The 21,311-nt window shown below is 40.3% G+C and overlaps 1 protein-coding gene across 1 annotated transcript in view; it reads left to right on the top strand.

Annotated features, from left to right (window-relative positions):
* The window catches only part of HHLA1 (HERV-H LTR-associating 1), a 36,812-nt gene extending 19,333 nt beyond the window's left edge, over positions 1 to 17,479 (top strand). The window contains exons 11-14 of the mRNA XM_042464468.1: positions 7,432 to 7,506; positions 15,316 to 15,466; positions 16,655 to 16,737; positions 17,388 to 17,479. Of these exons, the coding sequence (XP_042320402.1) occupies positions 7,432 to 7,506; positions 15,316 to 15,466; positions 16,655 to 16,737; positions 17,388 to 17,431 (353 nt within the window). The 3' untranslated portion in view covers positions 17,432 to 17,479. The remainder of the gene's footprint in view (positions 1 to 7,431; positions 7,507 to 15,315; positions 15,467 to 16,654; positions 16,738 to 17,387) is intronic.
* The last annotated feature ends 3,832 nt before the right edge of the window (positions 17,480 to 21,311 follow it).

Below are 21,311 nucleotides of genomic sequence, written 5' to 3'. Positions count from 1 at the left end.
TATTATTATTATTATTATTATTATTATTATTATTATTATTATTATTATTATTATTACCTCCAAGGAAGGAGACTCCACTCCACTCTGAGGGAGTGTGTTCCACGGTCGAACAGCCGTTACTATCAGGAAGTTCTTCCTAATGTTGAGGTGGAATCTCTTTTCCTGCAGCTTGCATCCATTGTTCCGGGTCCTGTTCTCTGGAGCAGCAGAAAACAAGCTTGCTCCCTCCTCAATATGACATCCTTTCAAATATTTAAACAGGGCTATCATATCACCTCTTAACCTTCTCTTCTCCAGGCTAAACATCCCCAGCTCCCTAAGTTGTTCCTCATAGGGTAAGGTTTCCAGACCTTTCACCATTTTAGTCGCCCTCCTCTGGACATGCTCCAGTTTCTCAATGTCCTTTTTGAACTGTGGTGCCCAGAACTGGACACAATATTCCAGGTGGGGCCTGACCAGAGCAGAATGCCTCTAAAACTCACTTAAAAGTATTTTAAAGGCAATTAGAAATTGTTTTGCATTACAATTTTTACTCAAAGTTTGTATTCAAGGGTAGCTGTGTTGGTCATGCAGAAAAATATAACAAAATCCACAACCCAGAAACACTGATACTTTTATAGTTTTTTGTGGGTTTTTTGGGCTATGTGGCCATGTTCTAGCAGAGTTTCTTTCTGACGTTTCGCCAGCATCTTCTAGAACATGGCCACATAGCCCGAAAAACCCACAAAAAACTATGGATGCCGGCCATGAAAGCCTTCGACTTTACACTGCTACTTTTATTAGGCCAACTCTAAAGCATAAAATATATTATGCAAGCTTTCACAGTTTTACTTTCCTCTTCAACAAGCAAAGATGTTAAAAACCACACAGGAGAAAAAAGGTGTTGATATTAGGGTCACAGGCCTACTTTCTGCCTGAAATGGTGTCAGTTAAATGACATAGTTTGACCTTTAGTCTGATCAAGCAGAACTTTTCCTATATTCTTGAAGTTTGTTCACAAACTTAATGTCTGAGGCTTTCTGGAGTTAAGGGAAGTACCAGATCTTTTTCAATTTGATTTAAACAACAACAACAGCAAATATAGATGTTTCATGTTATAATACCTTTGCAAAAACCTGCTCAGGTTTTGCCCTGTCCCTCGCCATCAGGAATCTGAAAATTCAGAAAAATTTCAAGTTGAAGAAGCCCACATCATAGTAAATCTATATTTCATTCTCATACATAGATATCATGCAATGTGCAAATTTACTTAAGATGCATTGGTATGGAGAGGTAATGGTAACATTTTTCACTCTCAGCAACAGGTGTCCCTGCACCATTGGCTTCCCCATCTACAGAACAAGGACAGGATGCATTGAAGTCCCATTCTCCTTCCTGTGAGTTGGGAATATTTTATATCATCTTGGATATACTGGAGTTCAGGTCACTGCACTTTAGAAAAGAACATGTGGAGCAAAAACAGACAGGAAAAGGCAACCAAAGTGCTCAAGGGGCTGGAGTAGCTCCCATGTGCAGAATTAGTGATATATGTAGTTTTGTGAGATATATAGCCTTCTCTGTAGTGCCATAACAACTACCAATCCCAGGATTCTGTAGGATGGAGTCATGCCAGTTTAAACACTGCCGAATTGCATTAATTCTGCAGTGTGGCAACAGGAGAAGTTAAACTGTGGAACTGGTTACCACATGATGCAGTGATGGGTACCAACTTGGAATGGCTTTATCATGGGGTTAAGGCAGATTTTTCAGGTGACTGATTGACCACTTATCATGGCTTCATTCATTCATTCCATTTATGGCCCTGTCCAGATGGGCCTTTTAGCACATACTGAGTACGTGCTAGGGTTGCCTCAGAGCGTCCTTTACAGACGCTCCCTAACCCTAGCACATACTCCGTACATCAAAATGATGGTTACCTGTCTACATGGGTGCCACCATTTTGATGTGATGGCCACGCCACATCCAAATGGCACGGTGCGGTCATTACGTGCTTGCGCTGCTACAGGGCACTTGTGGCGCCCGTTCAGCAGTGCCAAAAGGAGCTCTGACATGGAGCTCCTTTCGCTGCACGTATCGCTGGTGCAGCTTTTACACAGCTGCGCTAGCGATATAGAAGAGAAAGGGGCCAAGTGGTCCCTTTCTCTCTCTCTCCCCACCCCAAGGACACCCCTTTCCAGGCCACGGGGAAGCGGCGTTTTGCTGCTTCTCTGAGGCCCAGAAAAGCATCAGATCAGGGCCTCCAGGGTTGCCGCTGTGGCTGCTGAGGCCCCAATCTGTCGGGGAAAGGGGCGGGTGCAGGCTGCCCCAAAGGGGTGGTCTGTATCATATTCCACTTTCCCCTCAATATGACTTAAAATATAAATTAAAATAAAATATACCTGCAACAATATACAATGTGCCCTCCCCTTATGTGGGGATCCTTTCTGGATCCCTCTGCGTAAGGGGAATTCCATGTGTGCTGGAGCCCCATTAGATGTAATGGGGCTCACATCCATGGTGCACAGCAGCACAGAGTGTGTGTGCCCCATGGGCACGCCCCCCCATTACTTTTTCCAGGGTGCGCAAGGGGCTTTTCCGGTGTGGCTTTCAGTGAATGATGAAAGCCACATATGCCGCACCCACATATAATACAGAAAGGTAAAGAGTCATTAAACAAATGTGGTTGTTGTCTGTCTTTAAGTAGTTTCTGACTTATTGGGACCCTAAGACACAGGTTTTTTTTTGTTGTTGTTCATTTGGCTCCCCCTGCCCCCAATGTTTGTTCAAATGGGATCTGCCTTTGCCTTCCTCTGAGGCTGAGGGAGTTTGACTTGCCCAAGGTCACCCAGTGAATTTCATGGCCGAGCGGGAAATCGAACCCTGGTCTCCAGGATCATAGTCCAACATTCAAACTGTTATACTACTCTGGCTCTATTAAACAAAAACTTCAGTAAAAACATGGAATTAAAACATGTTCAAATCAAGGTAAAAGCTACAGTACATGCCATTAAAAAAAATCTTCTGCACCACTCAGTAATTATATATGTATAACTAAAGCCCTCTTTAAAGAAAGCAGTCTGCAGGCAATTTAAAAAAAAAAGCAGAGAGGAGACCAATGGAACCTCTCTTGCAAGGAGTTCTGTATCCTAATTTGAATTTTGGAATTCATGATAAGGGAGACTCAACCTAACAATAGTAATAGTAATACTGATAGTATTTATTTATTTAAACCTTTATATCCAAAGATCTCTGGGTGGCTTACAACAAAATCAGTTTAAAACAATAAATAATAACCATCATTTGAAAAGACTAGAAAATATATTTTAATGATCAAGTAAAGAAAACCATACAAAATTGAGAGAATGATCAGAGAAATTGGATGGCCATTCAGGAATATAATGTTGTGTGCTTTCAAGTCATTTCTAATTTATGGTGACCCTGTCATGGGATTTTTGTTGGCAAATTTGTTCAGGGTATGCCATTGCCTTCCTCTGAGGCTGACATAGTGTGACTTGTTCAAGGTCTCTTGGTGGGCTTCCATGGCAGAATAGGATTCAAGCCCTGGTTTCCAGAGTTCTAGTACAACACCCAAACCACTACACCGTGCAAAATATATTGTTGTTGTGTGCCTTCAAGTCATTTCCAAACTTTGACTACCCTAAGGTGAACCTATCAAGGGATTTTCTGGGGCTGAGAGTAGGTAACTCTCCCAAGGTGGATTTCCACAGTTCAGCAAATAATTGAACCCTGATCTCCAGAGTCATAATCCAATGATCAATCCACTACACCATGCTGGCTCTCTCAGAATATATACATCGAAGAAAAATAAGAGCAAAAACAAAAACAAAACAAAACAAAACAAAAACCCTAAGTAAACCAGGTTTAATTAATACATACTAAAATAATAAAAGCTTAGACTTCCCGGTAAGATCCCACCAAAGTATGAGCAAAAGCAAAACAGAATTGTCAGGATAATGAGGACAAATGAGGACAAAGAAATAAAGAAGATATATTCTGTTTTATTAACAAAACAAAACAAAACCTGGCCATGACTCAGATGAGTCTACGTCACCAACCAGGAATGGTAAAAAAAGGAACATCCTTGTACTGTGGCACCCAAACCTTTTCTTCCTAGAACTCTAATGAAATTCATTTTTCCCTAATGAGAAGGTCTTTTGGAGGTCCCCGAGAAACCTAAAAGAGGAGACAGTGCAGTTTGTTCAAAGAGCCGTTATGTTATTCCTGATAGCTTTGAGAATGTGGTGTGTTCTGATCAAAAGAAAAACTAAACCCACAGGAAGACAAGGAAATAAGACAATGCTTTACAACATCCACTTTGTTGTCATTTCACTTAACTTCGCCCTACTTGATTGAGAAAGCATATATCTGCACACCTCTTTGTGCTATAAAATAACCCTCAGTTTTCTGATTATTAAAAACACTGACATATTTCTACTTTGTATCCTGCAGTGGAAACTTACACACTCTTGACACAGCCAGCCACTTCTAAAATCACCAAACCCCTTCATCAAATGCAGACAGGTGAGAACATTTTGCATCGATGGCTGGGTAAGAGAGAGATGGGGATGGGTACAATATTTCAGGATATAACCTGAATGGGAGGAGAGAATGAGTAATTTTGGTCATGGTGAGAATGGGTAATTTTGGAACAGCCATGCTTTAAGTTCCAACTTTTCCAGTTTGAGGGGAGTATCAAAGACTAACCTGAAAACAGAGCTGCAGTTCTGTTTTGGAATATGTATTTTGAGTGTAGAAACCTACAATGTTAGGCCACAATACTTCTTCTTATGTGTGCAGGAAACTGCATTTTTCTTCTTCACTATCCCCTTCTGGAGTCCTCAAGTGTCTCTGATGAGCAGGCATGTGGCAACCGCATTTCCCTGATATCATGCAATGCCATTGCTAGCTATACCTGAATTACACAGACACATGGAAGCAGCCAGTTCTGAACAAGATCCTACATTGGGGTTGTATATCACACATCTGCACATGTTAAGTGTTGTTTGTGCTAGACAACCTCTGTGTTAAATGACAGTATTGCACAACTGAATGCATAACCAAATGTTTCTCATGTTCATGTGTAATCCCTATAAGTTTTTGTTTTGGCCCAGTGGAAGCCTAAGAAATAGCAACAACAACAACAACAACAACAACAAGTTTAGTTATTTCTTACTCGCCTCTCCCCATGGATTGAGGCAAGGAACAACAACAAATACGGTAAATACACTAATTAAAGCATGCAACTGTTTAAAAGGACAAATAAAACATACACATTCTAAAATAATCCATCTTTAATATTCATAATTTAAAATTCATTGGGATAAACATGCTTTAAGACAATGGTCTTGAATACTACAGTATTTTAAATTTGAGTAGCATATTCAGCTGTCAAATCTTTTCCAGCAGGTTATTCTACAGTCTAGGAGTGGCTAAAGAAAAAGTCCTCTGGCTGACAGTTGCTAACCTAGGTCCCATTCCCACTGGGCATATAAAGCAACATATATCACTGCGAGTCTGGATCGGATCAAGTTTCTGAGTTGTATTCGAATCAGGTCCATCGTTCCCATTACAAAAGGGAGCAAACGGACTCAGTTTTTCTTGATCCATGTTCTCGTTCCTCTTGATATTTCTCCATTGTATTTTGACATGGGTTTTTTTTGTTCCCTGTTCCCATTGCCTTTCTGGAATCAGTTTTTTTTAAAGCTGTCAATCAAGTGCTTAGCCAATTAGATGTCACAGTGACGTCTAATCCCCCCTTCTTCTTCTTATCCCCCTTTCTTCTTCAAACCACCCTAATATGCAACAGCCAGCCACCCCTTTTCTGTCTCAAAAAAGGAAACAAGGCTGGATGCAGGAGCCACGTTCAGGGTTTTGGGTTTTTTCCCTCTCTTTCTTTTTCCTTTCCATTCACAAAAAGTTTTTGCCAGCCTCCCTTTCTCCATATCACTTCTCCTCTTTCCTTTCTTTTTTCCCTTCCTCTCCAAAAAAACCCAGTTTATCTTTCTTCTGTTTGTTTTTTTTAAATTTACACACCACCAGGGAAAGGCTATGTGAAAGAGGGATGCCAGGAAAGAGAACAAAGCTGGTGACACCCCTGGGACAGCCCTTTGAAAATTGCTCCTCCCCTGATTCAGACACCCATGTTGTTCCCATTAGTTTGTCATGGATCCGACATGGCAGCTGCAAAACAAATCTCTGCAAAAGTGGTGTCAGGATAACCCGGGTTATCCACCACTAATTCAGGTTTTACCTAGAGAAATTGATCAAAGTTGGATCGAACGCAGATTCAAATGGGAACGATTTTCCTTAAACAAGGATCAAAGATGAGTTCAAATCCTATAATCCAATTCTTGATTCAATTTATAGCCCAGTGGGAATGGGGCCCTAATACTGGCTGACTAGAGTAAATGTCCACCAGAGGACTAAGAAAAGGACTGTACTTATCACTTTAGAGTATAGTAGAGAGTGAGAGTGAGAGATAGAAACTGAAGGAGGAGAAAAGAATTGTGTTTGCCAGGGATAGGAACTTGGCTTTTATCACCATGAACGAGGGCTTTGAGGCCTCCAACAGCAAGATTTCATCAAGCAAGTCCTATTTAGTAGGGTGAGTGAAACTGTGGGAAACTGCACATGTGCTTAAATCAGTATAGGATAATGAAGCATTGTTCAGAGATGAAAAGAAAGTTCAAAAATATTCAAAAATGGTTGAAAAAATTGATTTCCAAATGTTATGAAACCTTGATGAGAAGACTCCTGGACTGACAAGAATCTTTGTAGTTTTATTCTACACAAAATTCACATGTGGTTGAGTTACACAGGAAACAGCATATTCTGAACAATAATCTCTCTCAAACAAAGAAAAAGCAGAGTGATACAGTCCAAGACAAAACAAGGATAGGGAGAAAATGCAGGTGAAATTTTGAAGAAATCTGTGAAATCAAGAGAAAGATTTTAATTTTTTTTACATCACTAAATGAGAATACTTAGTTGCACAGAATCTGAAAGGAATCAAGCATAAAGAAGAGCATCAGCCCATTCTCCACACACACAAATTCTTCCATACATTAGCCAAGAACCTGTTTAATGCTGATGGAGCATAAAGCTTTGCCGAATTACTTACACTGAAAATCTAGGAAGGCGCCTCCTTATGGCTAATAGCAGATGTTTGGTTCAGGAGTACAGATGCACCCTGGCACTATCTGGCTGGCATTGTATGGCATGGGGTGGAAAACCCCATTGTGCAAGGAGCTAGTGGATACCACCTTGTGCAACATATGAAAAAGCACTAATGCTGATATAATACTTGGCTGTGTCACCAAGAGGATTTGACATCAGCAGTAGTCCTGGGGGGAATTTTTCTCTAAAGCACACTTAGCAGAAGACATTATCTTTTGATCTTGTGAACTTTTATGTTCTGTTCTTTCCTTTCAGTGGCAGGAAATGTGCCTTTATTTGCACTGCCTATATCTACGCAAAGGCCTGGAGTGTTACTGAAGGTGCATTCTAGTAAGTACCCTGGTTCTTTACAACAGTTACTATAAAAAGTTGTCTGCGGCCTGTAATGCAATTTATTCACTGTGGATCTATGTTTGTGTGTGTGGAAATACCACTTTTAAAAAAAGGTTCCTATAGATCCATTTACTGTGGATATTTCAAAGCTTCAGAAACGGTCATCATGGTAGCAAGATTCCAAGGACTGTAAACCCCAAAATAACCTTTCCAGGCTCTAGGATTTCATTGATGCATCCCAACACCCATGTACTCTGTGTTCATTTGTATGCTCCTTTTAGTACTTTGGGACTACTAAAAATGCATGAAGCTTCTAGTCCTGAAGCTAATTCATCTGAATCAATAAATTTGCCTTAGGCTGCAAAACTCTGTTTATTTCAAGTAAACTTGTGCTTCAGGGTTTTTTCAGCTGTATAATAGAAATAAAAGGACCCAGGCACAGGACAGAAGTTTACTTTCCATTCCCTGTAGATTTGGCATACAGGAACTGAGCACAGCCTCTCATCTAACACAAAAAGGAGTCTTGACTCATCATCTGAGCACCCGGCCTTGAAGAGTGCTGGTTAAAAGCATGTTTGAAAGTCATAGTGATCCATGGCAAATCACATCAAGAGGTGTGCTTCATTTTATAGTTCTGAAATGAGGTTGCCAGGAAATGAGGAAAGGCAAAATAAATAAACAAACAAAGAGCAAGCACAAACTCTGGGTAAATGTAGTAAGTTACAATCATAGTCCTTGATTGAATGCTCATAGGTGCCTTTGAGAGATATAAAGAATGGTAGCAAATTTTCATCTCATTGAGAAAGGATATCTCATCATGTTGAGACAACAATTTGGATAAGAATGAAAAGTCAAGTGTCACAAGATGGAGGCATAGATGGATACTTTGCCCAGAATCCTGTATGGCAGTAATGATTGTCATAGTTGTGGGGTTATGCAGCGAGTGTGGGCCTGATTCCACGATCCCCTTTTATCAGGCAGCAGCCTTTGTGATTGTTAGGGATCTATTCCCTTATCACTCAAGAAGTAGTTAACCACCATTGCCATCCCTTCCTGTGAGCAAGGACCCCTTTCACAGTTACCCTTGTATCAGAGATTGTTCAGATGAGAGGAGGTGGGACTGTCAGGTAGATGCTTCTCAACCAACAGGGGAATAGATCTCATTGATCACAATGGCTGTTTCCTAATAATTGAGGAATTAGGAGACTTTTATGGTCTATACACATCCTCTAAACTAAGATCTATGTTGGGATTTTGAACTTGTAGCAGTCACGAGCACGTAACTCTAGGTTACACATTCATAACTTCCATATAGGATTCCAGATATACATAGATAGATGTGGTGCATTTTAGGACATTTTCCTAATGTTTCAATAACAATATTCCACCCACAAAGCATTGTAAATTATGGTTTACACAAAAACACTTCCTGAAATTTTCATAGACAGGTTCTGAAATGCAAATAAATACATTCTTTATAAAATTGAAAAACAAATTCTTGCAATCCGCAAAGGTTTTAAAGTTTTGATGTTGCTTTTGTTATGCATGTGAGAATGAAAGACATGAAGACATACATCCTTAGGATCTTTGGCAAAGGCCCATAGACAGGGGTACAGCATTGTGCTTATGTACAATGTCAGGTGCATGTGAAACACATATACATACATATATTTTTATGATCTGAAGCTATAATGGATCCTTTGATGGTGACTGGAGAATACCATAAAATATAAATAAATAAAACTTATTATTATTATTACTCATCTGTCTTTCGCTTCCACAGTGTCTAACAAGGAAGGCGGGTCTGTGTTTATCTTTAGAATGGAATTGCTCTCTCTTTCCCTTCCCTCCTGCAGCTGAGTGAAGTAATTCAAACTGCCAAATAATTAAAATGAATGATTAAGGCACTGTTACTTTTATTACTTAAGCAAAAACAAACAAACAAAAAATCAAAACCATCCTGAACATCAAATTACTCATTTTGCAAATGACCATATCTGCAAATTCTCACACCTCAGGAGAGCAGGTGGCAAATTTCAGATCATAGATACTTGAGCTGAGCATTGATAAAACCAAAAATCCTTTGTGTTTAACAAACAACAGTGAGCTTTTTGTCATATCCCTACTCACAGGCATCTGAGTACTGCTGTCCTCCATTACTGCCACCACCAAATTAGGCAACACACCCACTAACCTAAGAGGAGCACTGTGGGTCAACTTGCAGGGGGCCTCTACAAAACTGGAGCCCACCAAGATTGACCTTTCACACATGTTGACATCTATGGGATCTTTTAAACTTGTGCATACACCATGTCAAACCATTGGATATGTGTAGGAACAATTCACTCTTGCAGGAACAGATTACCTATATTTAGGACCTTTGTTCAGAAATGAACATGTTCAGCAGCCCCCTTTACCTTAGTACCTTCAAGATGTTTTGCACTAAAGCACCCATCAAATAGAAAGGCTATCTCCAATTATTATATGTATAAATGACTTCATGAAATTAATATACAAAGGTGGTTATTGCCAGCACTGAGGCTAAAACAAGTTTGGGGAAGGTGCAATCCTCCATACATTGCTGATTTGCAATTCTAAGCATCCCTCAACAAAAATGTGTGTGTGTGGGGGGGGGAGACTGGGGCAAAAGAAAGCTGAGACTGGGTTTAAGGCAGAATTATTCATCTTGGAGGCTTCCTGCTCTGAAAATTGTCCCCTTTTAAGTCCAAATATGTGTGTGGAAGGGAGGAGCAGTTTGAGGGAGTCATGGTGCTGGAGGAGGCTCATGGGAATGGGGAATTGCTCTGGTTACTAGGGGTGTATCGATGCGGCAGAAATAAAGCAGTTTGACACCACTTTAACTGCCATGGCTCTATTCTACAGAATCCTGGGATTTGTAATTTGGTAAAGCATCAGAGCTCTCTGACAGACTAGTCTGAATACCTTATCAAACTATAAATAGCATAATACTGTAGGAATGAGTTGTGGCCCTAAAGAGGTGTCCAACTGCTCTATTGCTGCACTGTGACAGGTCTCTGTGACTTAGGTAGAGGCAGATTCCAGTCCTCAAGGAGTCATGAAATTCACTAGGTAACTCTGGGCCTGTCACACTCTCCTAGCTTGACTTACAAGACAGGGATGTTGTGATGAAAAAGTTGGGAGGGCCAAATCACTGGTGCCATCTTGAGCTCACTGGAAGGAAATCTTGACATAATTGTTGTGACTAAATAGATGATACATACAGCAATTGTGCATTCAGGCAAGGGCCTGAAAAGTAGTTGACAGAGCTGCCCCTTTAGGCATTCAAAATGCTACTTATAGGATGATACCTCTGGAAGCAGAAGGCTGGTCCTGAGTCTCGGGGACAAAACCATGGATTGAAGTGATGTCCCCACTCCATGTTTGGAAATGGCAGTAACAGGTAATTTATTCTCTTCTCTACTTTTTCCTCTCTTTTTTTGGCTTTCTTCCATTCAAAGGTATCTTAGCTTGCTTACTGGAACATGGTTATTTAATTCCAAACAGGTGACATGGACGGAAGAGCCTGAGAAGAATGAGCCTGTTGTGCCTGGAAGAAGGGACACAGTGTGTGTGACCATTCTCAGCTTCCCAGAACATCCTCTTCTTCTTCAAGATTTTCGGGAAATGATCCATTATCTCTGGTTTCTCGGCGTGGGTGTAATGAAATGGTGGGACAGAGAAATGATTGAGCATCTAGTTACCCATATGATGAAGCTTTCAGGATTCTTCCTTTTGCCAAAGGAGATCCTTCTCAAGAGTTTCATATAAGGGAACACTCTACTTGGATAACCACATCTCCCAAGAAAAAAGCCTCTCCAAGATCCAAATCATTCACTGAGACTGAACAAAAATCCAGCATGCAAGTTGCCTTTTGAGTTCTATTGTCAGAGACTACAATAAGATGGCTTCAATACTCATCAAAGTGACTTTTTGGACTACAACTCCCTGAATTCCCAAGCCAGCATGGCCACTGTTGAATTTGGGGAGCTGTAGTCCAAAAGCTATCCCCCCCCCCCCCCCAATATCTGGATTGTTGATTCTTCTGTTGATTCATAACAAAATAAATGACACTTGTCTCTTTTGTTGCTGTTTCAAACACATTTCTCTAAGGTTAGCAACCATGATGACAAACTAGATACCCATGTCAAACCCATAAAAGAACAAAGGTCAAAATACGTTCCATCTATGAAACTGCCACTGAACTGCTGTTGTGGCAAAATGCCTGAGATCTGCAGTAAGGGAAACCTGGAGAGCTAGCTGTCTGTTTACTTCAAGGGGACTAATGGTCTGACCTTAAACATTTTATTATGGTGGCATCATGGCCACAAATAATGGTGGTTCTGATGCTGGTTCGAATGCAATGCTCAGTTTAGGATACCACCACTTTTCAATGTCATCTTTGTTCCCAGGAATTCAGTTTACTCCCCTTTCATCTTTATGACAATCTTGCAAGGTAGCTCAGGTTAAAAGAAAATGACTCATCCAACATTGTGTACTGTGTTAGGAACAATCCTGGAGAGAAAAATGGATAGCTTGGGGGCCTGACGGATGAGATGCCACTTCTGTTGCTAACCAGTGGCCACTGGAAGGATGATGAACCCACTCTCACATTTAATCCAAACTTATAAAGAGCTATTCAAGTCACTGGATTTGTGGGGGGGGATAGGCTTCAGCATCTTGGAGGATTCCTTTAAAGTTCAAACAGAAACCCTGAGTGGAGTCACCACCCTACTGACATGGAAGCCATCAGCCACCACTGTTGCTACCTGTTTGCATACTTTATCTCTGTATCTTTGAAGAGACAGTAGCTTTATTGCTGCTGCCATCAGCAAATGCCATTTTATATTAATTTCATGGCAGCCTCCCACAACTCAGCTGTATGTCAACAGTATTTCATTACTCTTGGAGTAATCTCCCTAACCTCACCTATCATGTAACATAACCAAAGCCATAAAGAATGCAAAGCACCAGGGGAGGCGAGTGGGGAAGTGGAATCCAATAATCCTGTCCAAAGAGATTACAGCTAAGAGAGTTTGCAAAAATGTACAGTTGAGCCTCAGTTTTCAAATGCATCACTGAAGCAGTGCAAATAAAAGCAAGGCCTATCTACAGAGAAAAGGGAGCATTGGACATGGCAAGCAAGCTCAGCCAATGTAGCCATTCTGCTCAAGTGTTGCCACTTCCGAGTCACAGGGAGGCCCAAATATTGCACTGTCTGAGGCAAAGAAGAAACACAATTCCTCCCATTCCAGGTACAAGAAACTGACTAGATGGGCCATCAGTCTTTCTTCTACACTGTTGCCACTTTGTGGTAGAATCCAAAAAAAAAAAAAAACAAACAACCCCCACATTGGGTTTTATCTGCACTGCAAAAATAATGCAGTTTTGACACTTTAACTGCCATGGTGCAATGCTATGGATTTGTAGTTTTGTGAGCGATTTAGCCTTCTCTGTCAGACAGCTCTGGGGCCACAACAAAAACAAGCTACAAATCCCAGGATTCCCAGAGATGGCAGTTAAAATTCCCAGAGATGGCAGTTAAAATGGTGTCAGGCTGCATTATTTCTGCAGTACAGATACAGCCATTGTGGTGTTGGCCTTTATTAGGCCAACCAAAAGGCACTTTCTCCTCCAACCCTTTGCTGTTGTCCTCTTTCTTACTTGAAGTGGACTGCCTCAGTGTTCTTTATGACAGGGCTGGTCCTGAGTACTGATTTGTGTATTGCCTGAAAGTGATAGTCCATTAGAAAGTGATTTTCTTTGGTGGTGTTAGGGTATGCTAACAGTACCACTGAGAAAACCTAGGGAACCACTGGCATAAGGAGGTGTTGGGTACCTCCATGCACAAACCTGTAAGAAGTTGCATACATGGGAGCTGAGCAAGTTTTGTGTTCCAATCAAGTGCTGGTCAAAGCTTTTATAACAATGTAAAACATTTCATTATAGGATGTCAGCTTCACTCACAAATATGTGCATGTCAAAATGCCATGCATATAGATCAAAGGAAAGAGAGAAAGAGAAAGCAATGACCAAACTTCTAAATGGCCAGTTAAACCCCACTGATAAATAACAGAGCCTGTTTCAGTTCTTCCATCACATTATGATCAAATTTCAGCTGACCAGTAAAAATCACCACCTTAACCTTTCTCCTTTGGATGCTTTGTTCAGACATCAGCATGGAAATCTTCACTAAAGCTGTTCTGTCAGTGTGTTTCTCCTTCAGATGAAAATACTTCAGAAACCTCCTTATACTGGCTACATTACTGCACTGGCTATGCTGTCTGGGGGATTTTGGGAGCATCAAACAGGCGTTGAGACCCTATCTAATGTTGCCATAACATAACATTCTGCTAGCATCATTATGTGGAAGCCTAGAATGGCAATGATTACCAGCTGTAAGACAGCATAAGGAAGGTTTTAGGATTCTCTTCTTCAGTCAGTCTTTTGCCATTTAAATTGAGGATTCACCAGCTATTGCGTGGCCTGGGAAAAGCTGAGGAAAAGGGAGATGCTGATTCTTCCTTGTACAACATAATCAAAAAGGAATTGGGCTAGCATAACCTTCAGTTGTTGTTGTTGTTGTTGTTGTTGTTAACCACCCTTGAGTCGACTTCAACTCATGGCGACCCTGTGGATGAGACACTTCCAAGAACCCCTTTCTTCCACTTCTCTGCTTAGTTCCTGCAATCCCATGCGTATATCCCACCTGACTGAGTCAACTCTTTCCTTCTTTTCCCCTCTACCTTTCCAAACATTGATGTGAAACAGACCACCCCAATAGGGTGGCTTGTTGTTACCCCTTTGAGCATTTGTACCCTCTCTTACCTTCAACACAAATTGGACATTCCAATCTATAATTTATTATCTTACTTTGCAAGGAACCCTTTTAACACAGAGCTTGGAAAGTCATGTTTGAAATGTAATCAATTATGTAAGTAATAAAACCCCCAGTCACATTAAGGTTGCTTAATCACATTTTTTCCTTCTAAATGGGGCAGCTAATGACTACTACGAGACCTAGTGTGATATAGTAGTTTGACTACAACTCTGGAGCCCAGGGTTCAATTGCCCACTTAGCCATGAAACCCACTGGGTCACCTTGGGCAAGTCAAATGCTCTCAGCCTCATAGGAAACCAATGGCAAACCTTCTCTGAACAAATCTTGCTAAGAAAACACCATGATAGGTATACCTTAGGGTCACCATAAGTTGGAAATGACTTGAAGGCACACAACACACACAAAATGACTAACACACATAGCCAACTCATGTGTCTAATGTATGTCATGCATTATTCCCTCTGCTCCCACTGCTGCTCCCATCTACAGCTTGAACCTAAAGAAGAAAGATGTGTTTGGATGGAACACAGTGGAGACACTTCCCATGAAGTGTCCAATGTTGTGGTCAACTTCATCACAAAATACTGCAATATGTGGGAAAGAAATGGTGTACTAGTTTCTTTTCCACAAATTGCAGTATTTTGGCTTGTCAAGAAAGCACGCTTCCATAACAAGCATCAACCTGTCCAAAATAATCCACAATGGAATTCTTTCACAGCATAGCACTGCAAGCTTCTCCTTAGAGGGAACATGAAAGGATGAGTTCTCAGAATCCCTTGGTGTTGTCCTACCATCATCTTTGAAGGACCTCTGGGGGTTTCTTCTTCTATATGAAAGGATGTGTTTCTTCTTTGTAAATAAATGCTTAGATATGTCCAAAAGTGTCTTATTCCCTGCTTTTGATATGTCAGATACACAGGCGACTTTGGGATTATGTTTTTCCCTAGGATGTCCACAGGCAATCAAGAAAGGGAGCTCTATGACAACACCATCTATCCCAGTTCAAAAGATAAACCCTTGCGTGATGGAGCTGTGTAAATTTTATCAACAGTGCCTTTGTTCAAGGGACAGAAGCTACTCAAGAGAAGATGCAATGAGGTAAATATTAGAACCATTCTCATTTTAAAAAATAATTCAGAGGTATGTGGAAGAAGAAAAATCAGATAGGAACTGTATTTTCTCTTTCTGTGGATGAATTCTTATCATTATAGTTAAGGTTGTGTTTTTTTAAAGAAACCCTGACATTTGATTGAATGAAAAAGTTTGAGTGAAGGAACTGAATATCATGAATTTAATTTAGGGTGTCGACATTGGATGTTAATGCTTTAACAAGGTGAAGAACTTCAAAAGGATCCCTCCAAATTGGGTGACTGGGTATTAAAATGATGAATTTTACTGTTTCCATTACAGTTCCATTGTCATTAAGTGTAAAATGGCACACTCACAAAGATACTGAGGGATTCATATTGGACTATAGCTCTGCTTGCCATATTACCTAAAGAATACTACAGAGCAGGAAAAGATGCAGAAGAAGGCAAGCAAGATGAGTCAGAGGGTTAGAAGGATTACAACTGAGAGCATTTTCTGTTAGAAAAGAATTAAGTAAGGAAAAAGACATGGACCCTGTCTGCACTAGCCAAATAAAACATCCTCCCCAGGTCTCTGTTCCTCCTTTGGTGATGAGTCTGGACGACTCAGGGCCCAATCCCTGGTTTTGTTGTGAATGACCTTTATCCAGTTCAACACCAACCTCTCACATCTTCCCTCTTCCAGATCCCTCTGTTGCAACACTGGGTGACTATTTACAATGTGTTCTTCTGTCAGATATCTGCTAGATTCTCTGTCAGATATAGCTTTCGTACCTCACCAAACTACAAACTACATCCTTTTGATGCATGGCAGTTAAAGTCAAAGCATAGTGCTGTAATTGTGTAGCACGAAAGGGCTCCTGGTTATGTAAGGCATGGAATGGAATCCTGAAAAAGTGACCCTTATCCTTTTGAAATGGGAAGGATAATTAAAAATAAAGGTAAAAGCTGAAATCCCACTGACTGCAGTGGCATGTAAATAAATCTAATTGCCCCCTGAGAATTCTTTATGGTGAAGTGATAGTGCAGTTCCCCAGGGTGAAGTGAAAGTTGCTGTCTATGTTCTTATGGTGGTCCCATATATGTATGCAATAAAGAGACTGTATACTTATGAAATGGTTACTGTAGGCTTAGTGTGCATGCATGCAAGGACAGAGAACTACTCCATTTTTCTTTTGATTCTGATGAACAATTTTAGGTTCTGCATTGAAAACTATTCCTGGTTCTTGAAAAATGCAATGTATGTCTGTGAAAAAGTCAAACGAACAGCTTATTCCAAGAGTAAGTAGAAGGGTCAGTTGGGTATTTTTCAAAATGTTGGATCCCAGACTTAGTTACATTTACTGTAGAACTGTTGAAATCAGTAGGGCTAGTCACGAGTCATGACTCCCTTATGTCTTATTGATTTCAGTGAGGCTGTTCTAAACCTAGGCAGCTTAAATACCCTGAAGGTACCAGATATTGTCTGATCTTGGAAGCTAAACAAGGTCAGCCCTGGTTAGTACGTGGATGGGAGAGTGCCAATGGATACCAGGTACTGTGGGCTATATTTAAGAGGAAGGAACAGGCAAAACCAGTTCTGAGTATTGCTTGCCTAAGAAAAACCCTATGTAATTCATGTAATTTGACAGGCAACTTGAAGGAACATTAGAAGCCTACATTTAGCATAATCTAATGTTTTCTTTCTCAAATAGAAAGGAGTGGAACAAATTCCTATCCAACTTCTTCTTCGCCTTTACCTTTGTATCCACAAGGTGAAATAAATCTGTCCTTCAATAATTTTGAAATCTGGATCCAAAGTGCTCTACACTTCTGTTAGCAAATCAGCTTTGAACTGGGTAGCAGGTTTACTGGCCTTCATAATAAACCACTATAATATTTCTGTACATGCAGACTCACACTTTAACATCTTTCTCCCCATTGTTTTTCAGCTCTAAAGCAAAAATGCCTTGCAAGCATTTGTAAGTCTATTTAAAAACTCAAGAGGACCTGTTGCTTTCAAGAAGACTTGCACCAGTTGTTAGGTTTCACTCCATTGTGCAATACAAGGAATTTCTGATGATACAACTTACACAGGAGATCTGATAATTAATAGAAGGTGAAACTCAAAGGAAAAAAAACCTATATTGTAATGAAATAATTTGAACTCTTTTTGTATATTGTCTTTTATAAAATGTTTTTATTAGTTTTGGACCCCATGGATTGTTAACTGTGTTTGAAATAGCATTACAACAGATCCAAATAAAAAACAACAATCCAGAAACATACGTGTTATACTGCAGTAATGTCTTGGAGATGTTGTGGGTTTTGATTTTTTGATTTGTTAAAAATAGGATTCGTGTCAAAGCTGTACATTGGTATACAAAGGTATTTTCGGTGTAGAACAATGGTTGTTAAGCCATCTGATATGGTAGACAGCAAGCTGTTTCTGCAGTATGCCAGGACTGGTAACATATTTCTTTTTCCCTCCCCCCCCCCTTTATTTTTTTTAAAAAACAACCATATTATTAAACATAAAGACAAGTACAAACACGTTAAGTAGATATACTAAAATGCAAATAATAATAGCAAATGAACAATAACTAAATAAACACATCTAAGCTATTAAAGAAAAATTAACATGCACAACTGACTTTCCTCCCTGCAACTGATGGATATATACCGCTATTATTCTACTTCCTTTTATATCATAATACATTTAAACCTCTACCATACACAAGTTCTGTTTATTTTACAAAACCTAAGACTGATTCAGACTACAAGTATATATTAAACAAATCCAAATCTTTCTTAAAATTTCTTTTAAAAATTATTTGATGACATTGTCAATTTATCTGCTTTTCTTACCTAGAAACTTTTCTTAACTGTCAGCCAATGGGTCCAGCACTAGTATATGGACAGCCACTTTGAGTAGCAATGGTATAGTGTTTATCCAAATGTATATTAAAACAGCATGGACCATAGGCCCATCAAGCACTATCCTGTTCATGCTAGGGATGGGGAATCATATGGCCCTCCAGATACAGTGGACCCTTGTTATCCGCTGGGGTTTGGTTCCAGGAACCCCCGTGGATAACAAAATCCATGTATGCTCAAGTCCCATTAAATATAATAACATAGAAAAATGGTTTCCCTTATAAAAATGGAAAATCAAGATTTGATATTTGAAATTTATACTTTTTTGGAACATTTTCAAACTGTGGATGCTTGAATCCATGTATGAAAAAAATCTGTGTATAAGAAGGGCTGACTGTATTTTTAGACAGCAGCTCCCAGCAGCACTAGTAGACAATCACCAATGATCAACCACGAGAGTCACAGTCAATGAACATCAGGACAGCCACACGTTGCCCATTCCTGAGCTATCCTAATTTGGAGCAACTCTTCAGGGTCTCAGATTGAGGTCTTTCCCTGCTCTATGTTGAAATGCCCTATTTGGGACATTTTAGGCCCAGGAGAAACTTCATTTTTAGTAAAGCAGGAAATGACTTCCAGTCACTTTCTGTTGTAAGAAAAGGACTGTCCTGGGCCTAAAATAGTGTCACAATTCACTGAACACTGAATAATTCACTGAATGCCAAATACTATCACGTCATATACTTCTAGGCTGCATCAGTAGAAGTATGAGGTCAAGCAGACAGGCAGGAAAGAGTGGCCTGAAGCTGCTTTTTCCAAGAGTGGGGTGAGTCTCTGCTGACCATACTGCCTGCTCCCAAAGCAACTGGAGTGTGCATTTCGTGACCACACAGCGTGGCATCAAGCTGTATCACTGGGTACTCTAAAAAAAAATTCCCCCATCATTCCTGCTCACCATTACAGGAATAAAATGCTGATGGCTGCCCTTCCATTGGATGGCCATCCTTTTGAAACTCCACACAGTCACATGTGCAGCCCTCCACCGAGATAGGGCATTGGAGCAGAGCTGTGCCCTTGAAGACACTAGCAAGGTACAATCATGCCCCCTTCACCCTCCCCTTCAGTCCATGTCCCTCTTGGACTGTCTGGTTTGTGTATGTTGTATTGACGTCCATTAGAGGTGTCACATTTTCGAATCTTTACATTGCTGCCCCCACCACTTGGATATGGTGGCTCTGTCCTTTTGAAATGGACTCCTGAAATGGTGGATTTATATGCAGAGGGGTAGGACAGATCATTCCTTTAGAATCACTGTGGCGTTGGTGAGTTTATATGCAGTGTTGAAGGTGCACATATGCCAGGAAGGAGCAGAAAAAATGAGCTTTTTTTAATTCCGCCTTTCCCCCCCTTAGAGCAGCAGTAGCATGTTTTCCAGCTACTTCAGCTGTGTGTGTCATCTAAACACCATGCCCCCCCAAAGCAGTCTGAAAGTGCTTCTTTTGGCCCATCTGTTTGAGGCCTATTGTGTCTAAATCAAGGGAAGTAATAGTCATACTCTATTTTGCTTTGGTCAGACCTCACGTGGAATACTATGTCCAGTTCTGGGCACCAACATTTTAAAAGGATATTGAGAAGCTGGAGCATGTCCAGAGGAGGGTGACCAAAATGGTGAAGGGTCTGGAAACCATGGCCTATGAGGAGAGATTTAGTGATCTGGGTATTTTTAGCCTGGAGAAGAGACAGTTGAGAGGTTAATATGAGAAGTCTGAGAGGTGACATGACAGCCCTGTTTAAATGTTTGAAGGGATGTCATATTGAGGATGGAACAAGCTTGTTTTCTGCTGTTCCAGAGACTAGGACATGGAGCGATGGTTCAAACTACAGTACAGGAAAATGATTCCACCTAAACATTAGGAATAACCTCTTGACCGTGAGAGTGGTTTAACAGTGAAACATACTCCCTTGGAGTGTGATGGATCTTCTTTGGAAGCTGGATAGCCATCTATCAGGGGTGCTTTCATTGTGCCTTCCTGAATGTCAGGGGATTGGACTGGACGGTCCTTGAGGTCTCTGACAACTCTATGATTTTATGATTCTTTGAGGTAATTAGCCTAGCTTTTGACCTTGTAACTCTCTAACAGGATTCCAGCCAAAGATTATAAGAGTTGGTATTTTAAAAATGAAATGACAAGCATGTTGACACAATGAGTAATGATCAACATTTCATGATATTTTAATTTGTTACCTCAGGTCGGTACTTTTGGATTAACAGAGAATCTTTATGCCCAGTTACAAGTGGTTAACAGAATGAATTAATTCAATTGTGTTCACTAAAACCCAATTAATATAGACTATATAATAATTTTAACATAATTTCCAAGTGCTGACTAGTTGAAAGGCACTTTCCAGGGCCTTGTCCTTCCAGTAACTTATGGTTCTTTGTCTTTCACAGAATCATTGTATCATTGAGTAGGAAAGGCCTTCTAACCCATACTCTTGCCAGTACAGGAATCAACCGGTAAAAGACTATTCAGAACTGACCATTCAAGGTCTGTTTGAAGCCCTGTAACAGAGGAGAGCCCATCACTTTCTGATTTTCCATTGCCAGACAGCTGAAGAAGGTCTTTGTAATGTTGAATTGGAATCTCCTTTCTTGTAATTTTAATCCATTGGTTGGATCCTATTTTCTGGAGAAGCAAGGGATCTCTTTATACCAGACTAGGGAGGTATCCACACAGCAGAAATAAAGCAGATTTAAACCAGGTTGTCATAGCTTCATCTTATGGACTCCTATGGATGAGGGGAGGGGAACATTTTATTTGGCCTTGCAAGGGGAAGATACATGATGAAAGGGGAAGCATCATCCCCTTAAGGATATTGATAATATATTGTTCAGAATTGCCACTTTGGATGCTGTTCATTTTTATATTAAGTAACTGGAAACCAAAATGTTTTATCAGTTCTTAGACAGATATGCTAGTGTATTTGTGTGTGGATTC

The sequence above is a fragment of the Sceloporus undulatus genome, chromosome 4 (genome assembly GCF_019175285.1).
Source record: "Sceloporus undulatus isolate JIND9_A2432 ecotype Alabama chromosome 4, SceUnd_v1.1, whole genome shotgun sequence".
NCBI classification, from domain to species: domain Eukaryota; kingdom Metazoa; phylum Chordata; class Lepidosauria; order Squamata; family Phrynosomatidae; genus Sceloporus; species Sceloporus undulatus.
This window is presented reverse-complemented; position numbering and strand designations above follow the sequence as displayed.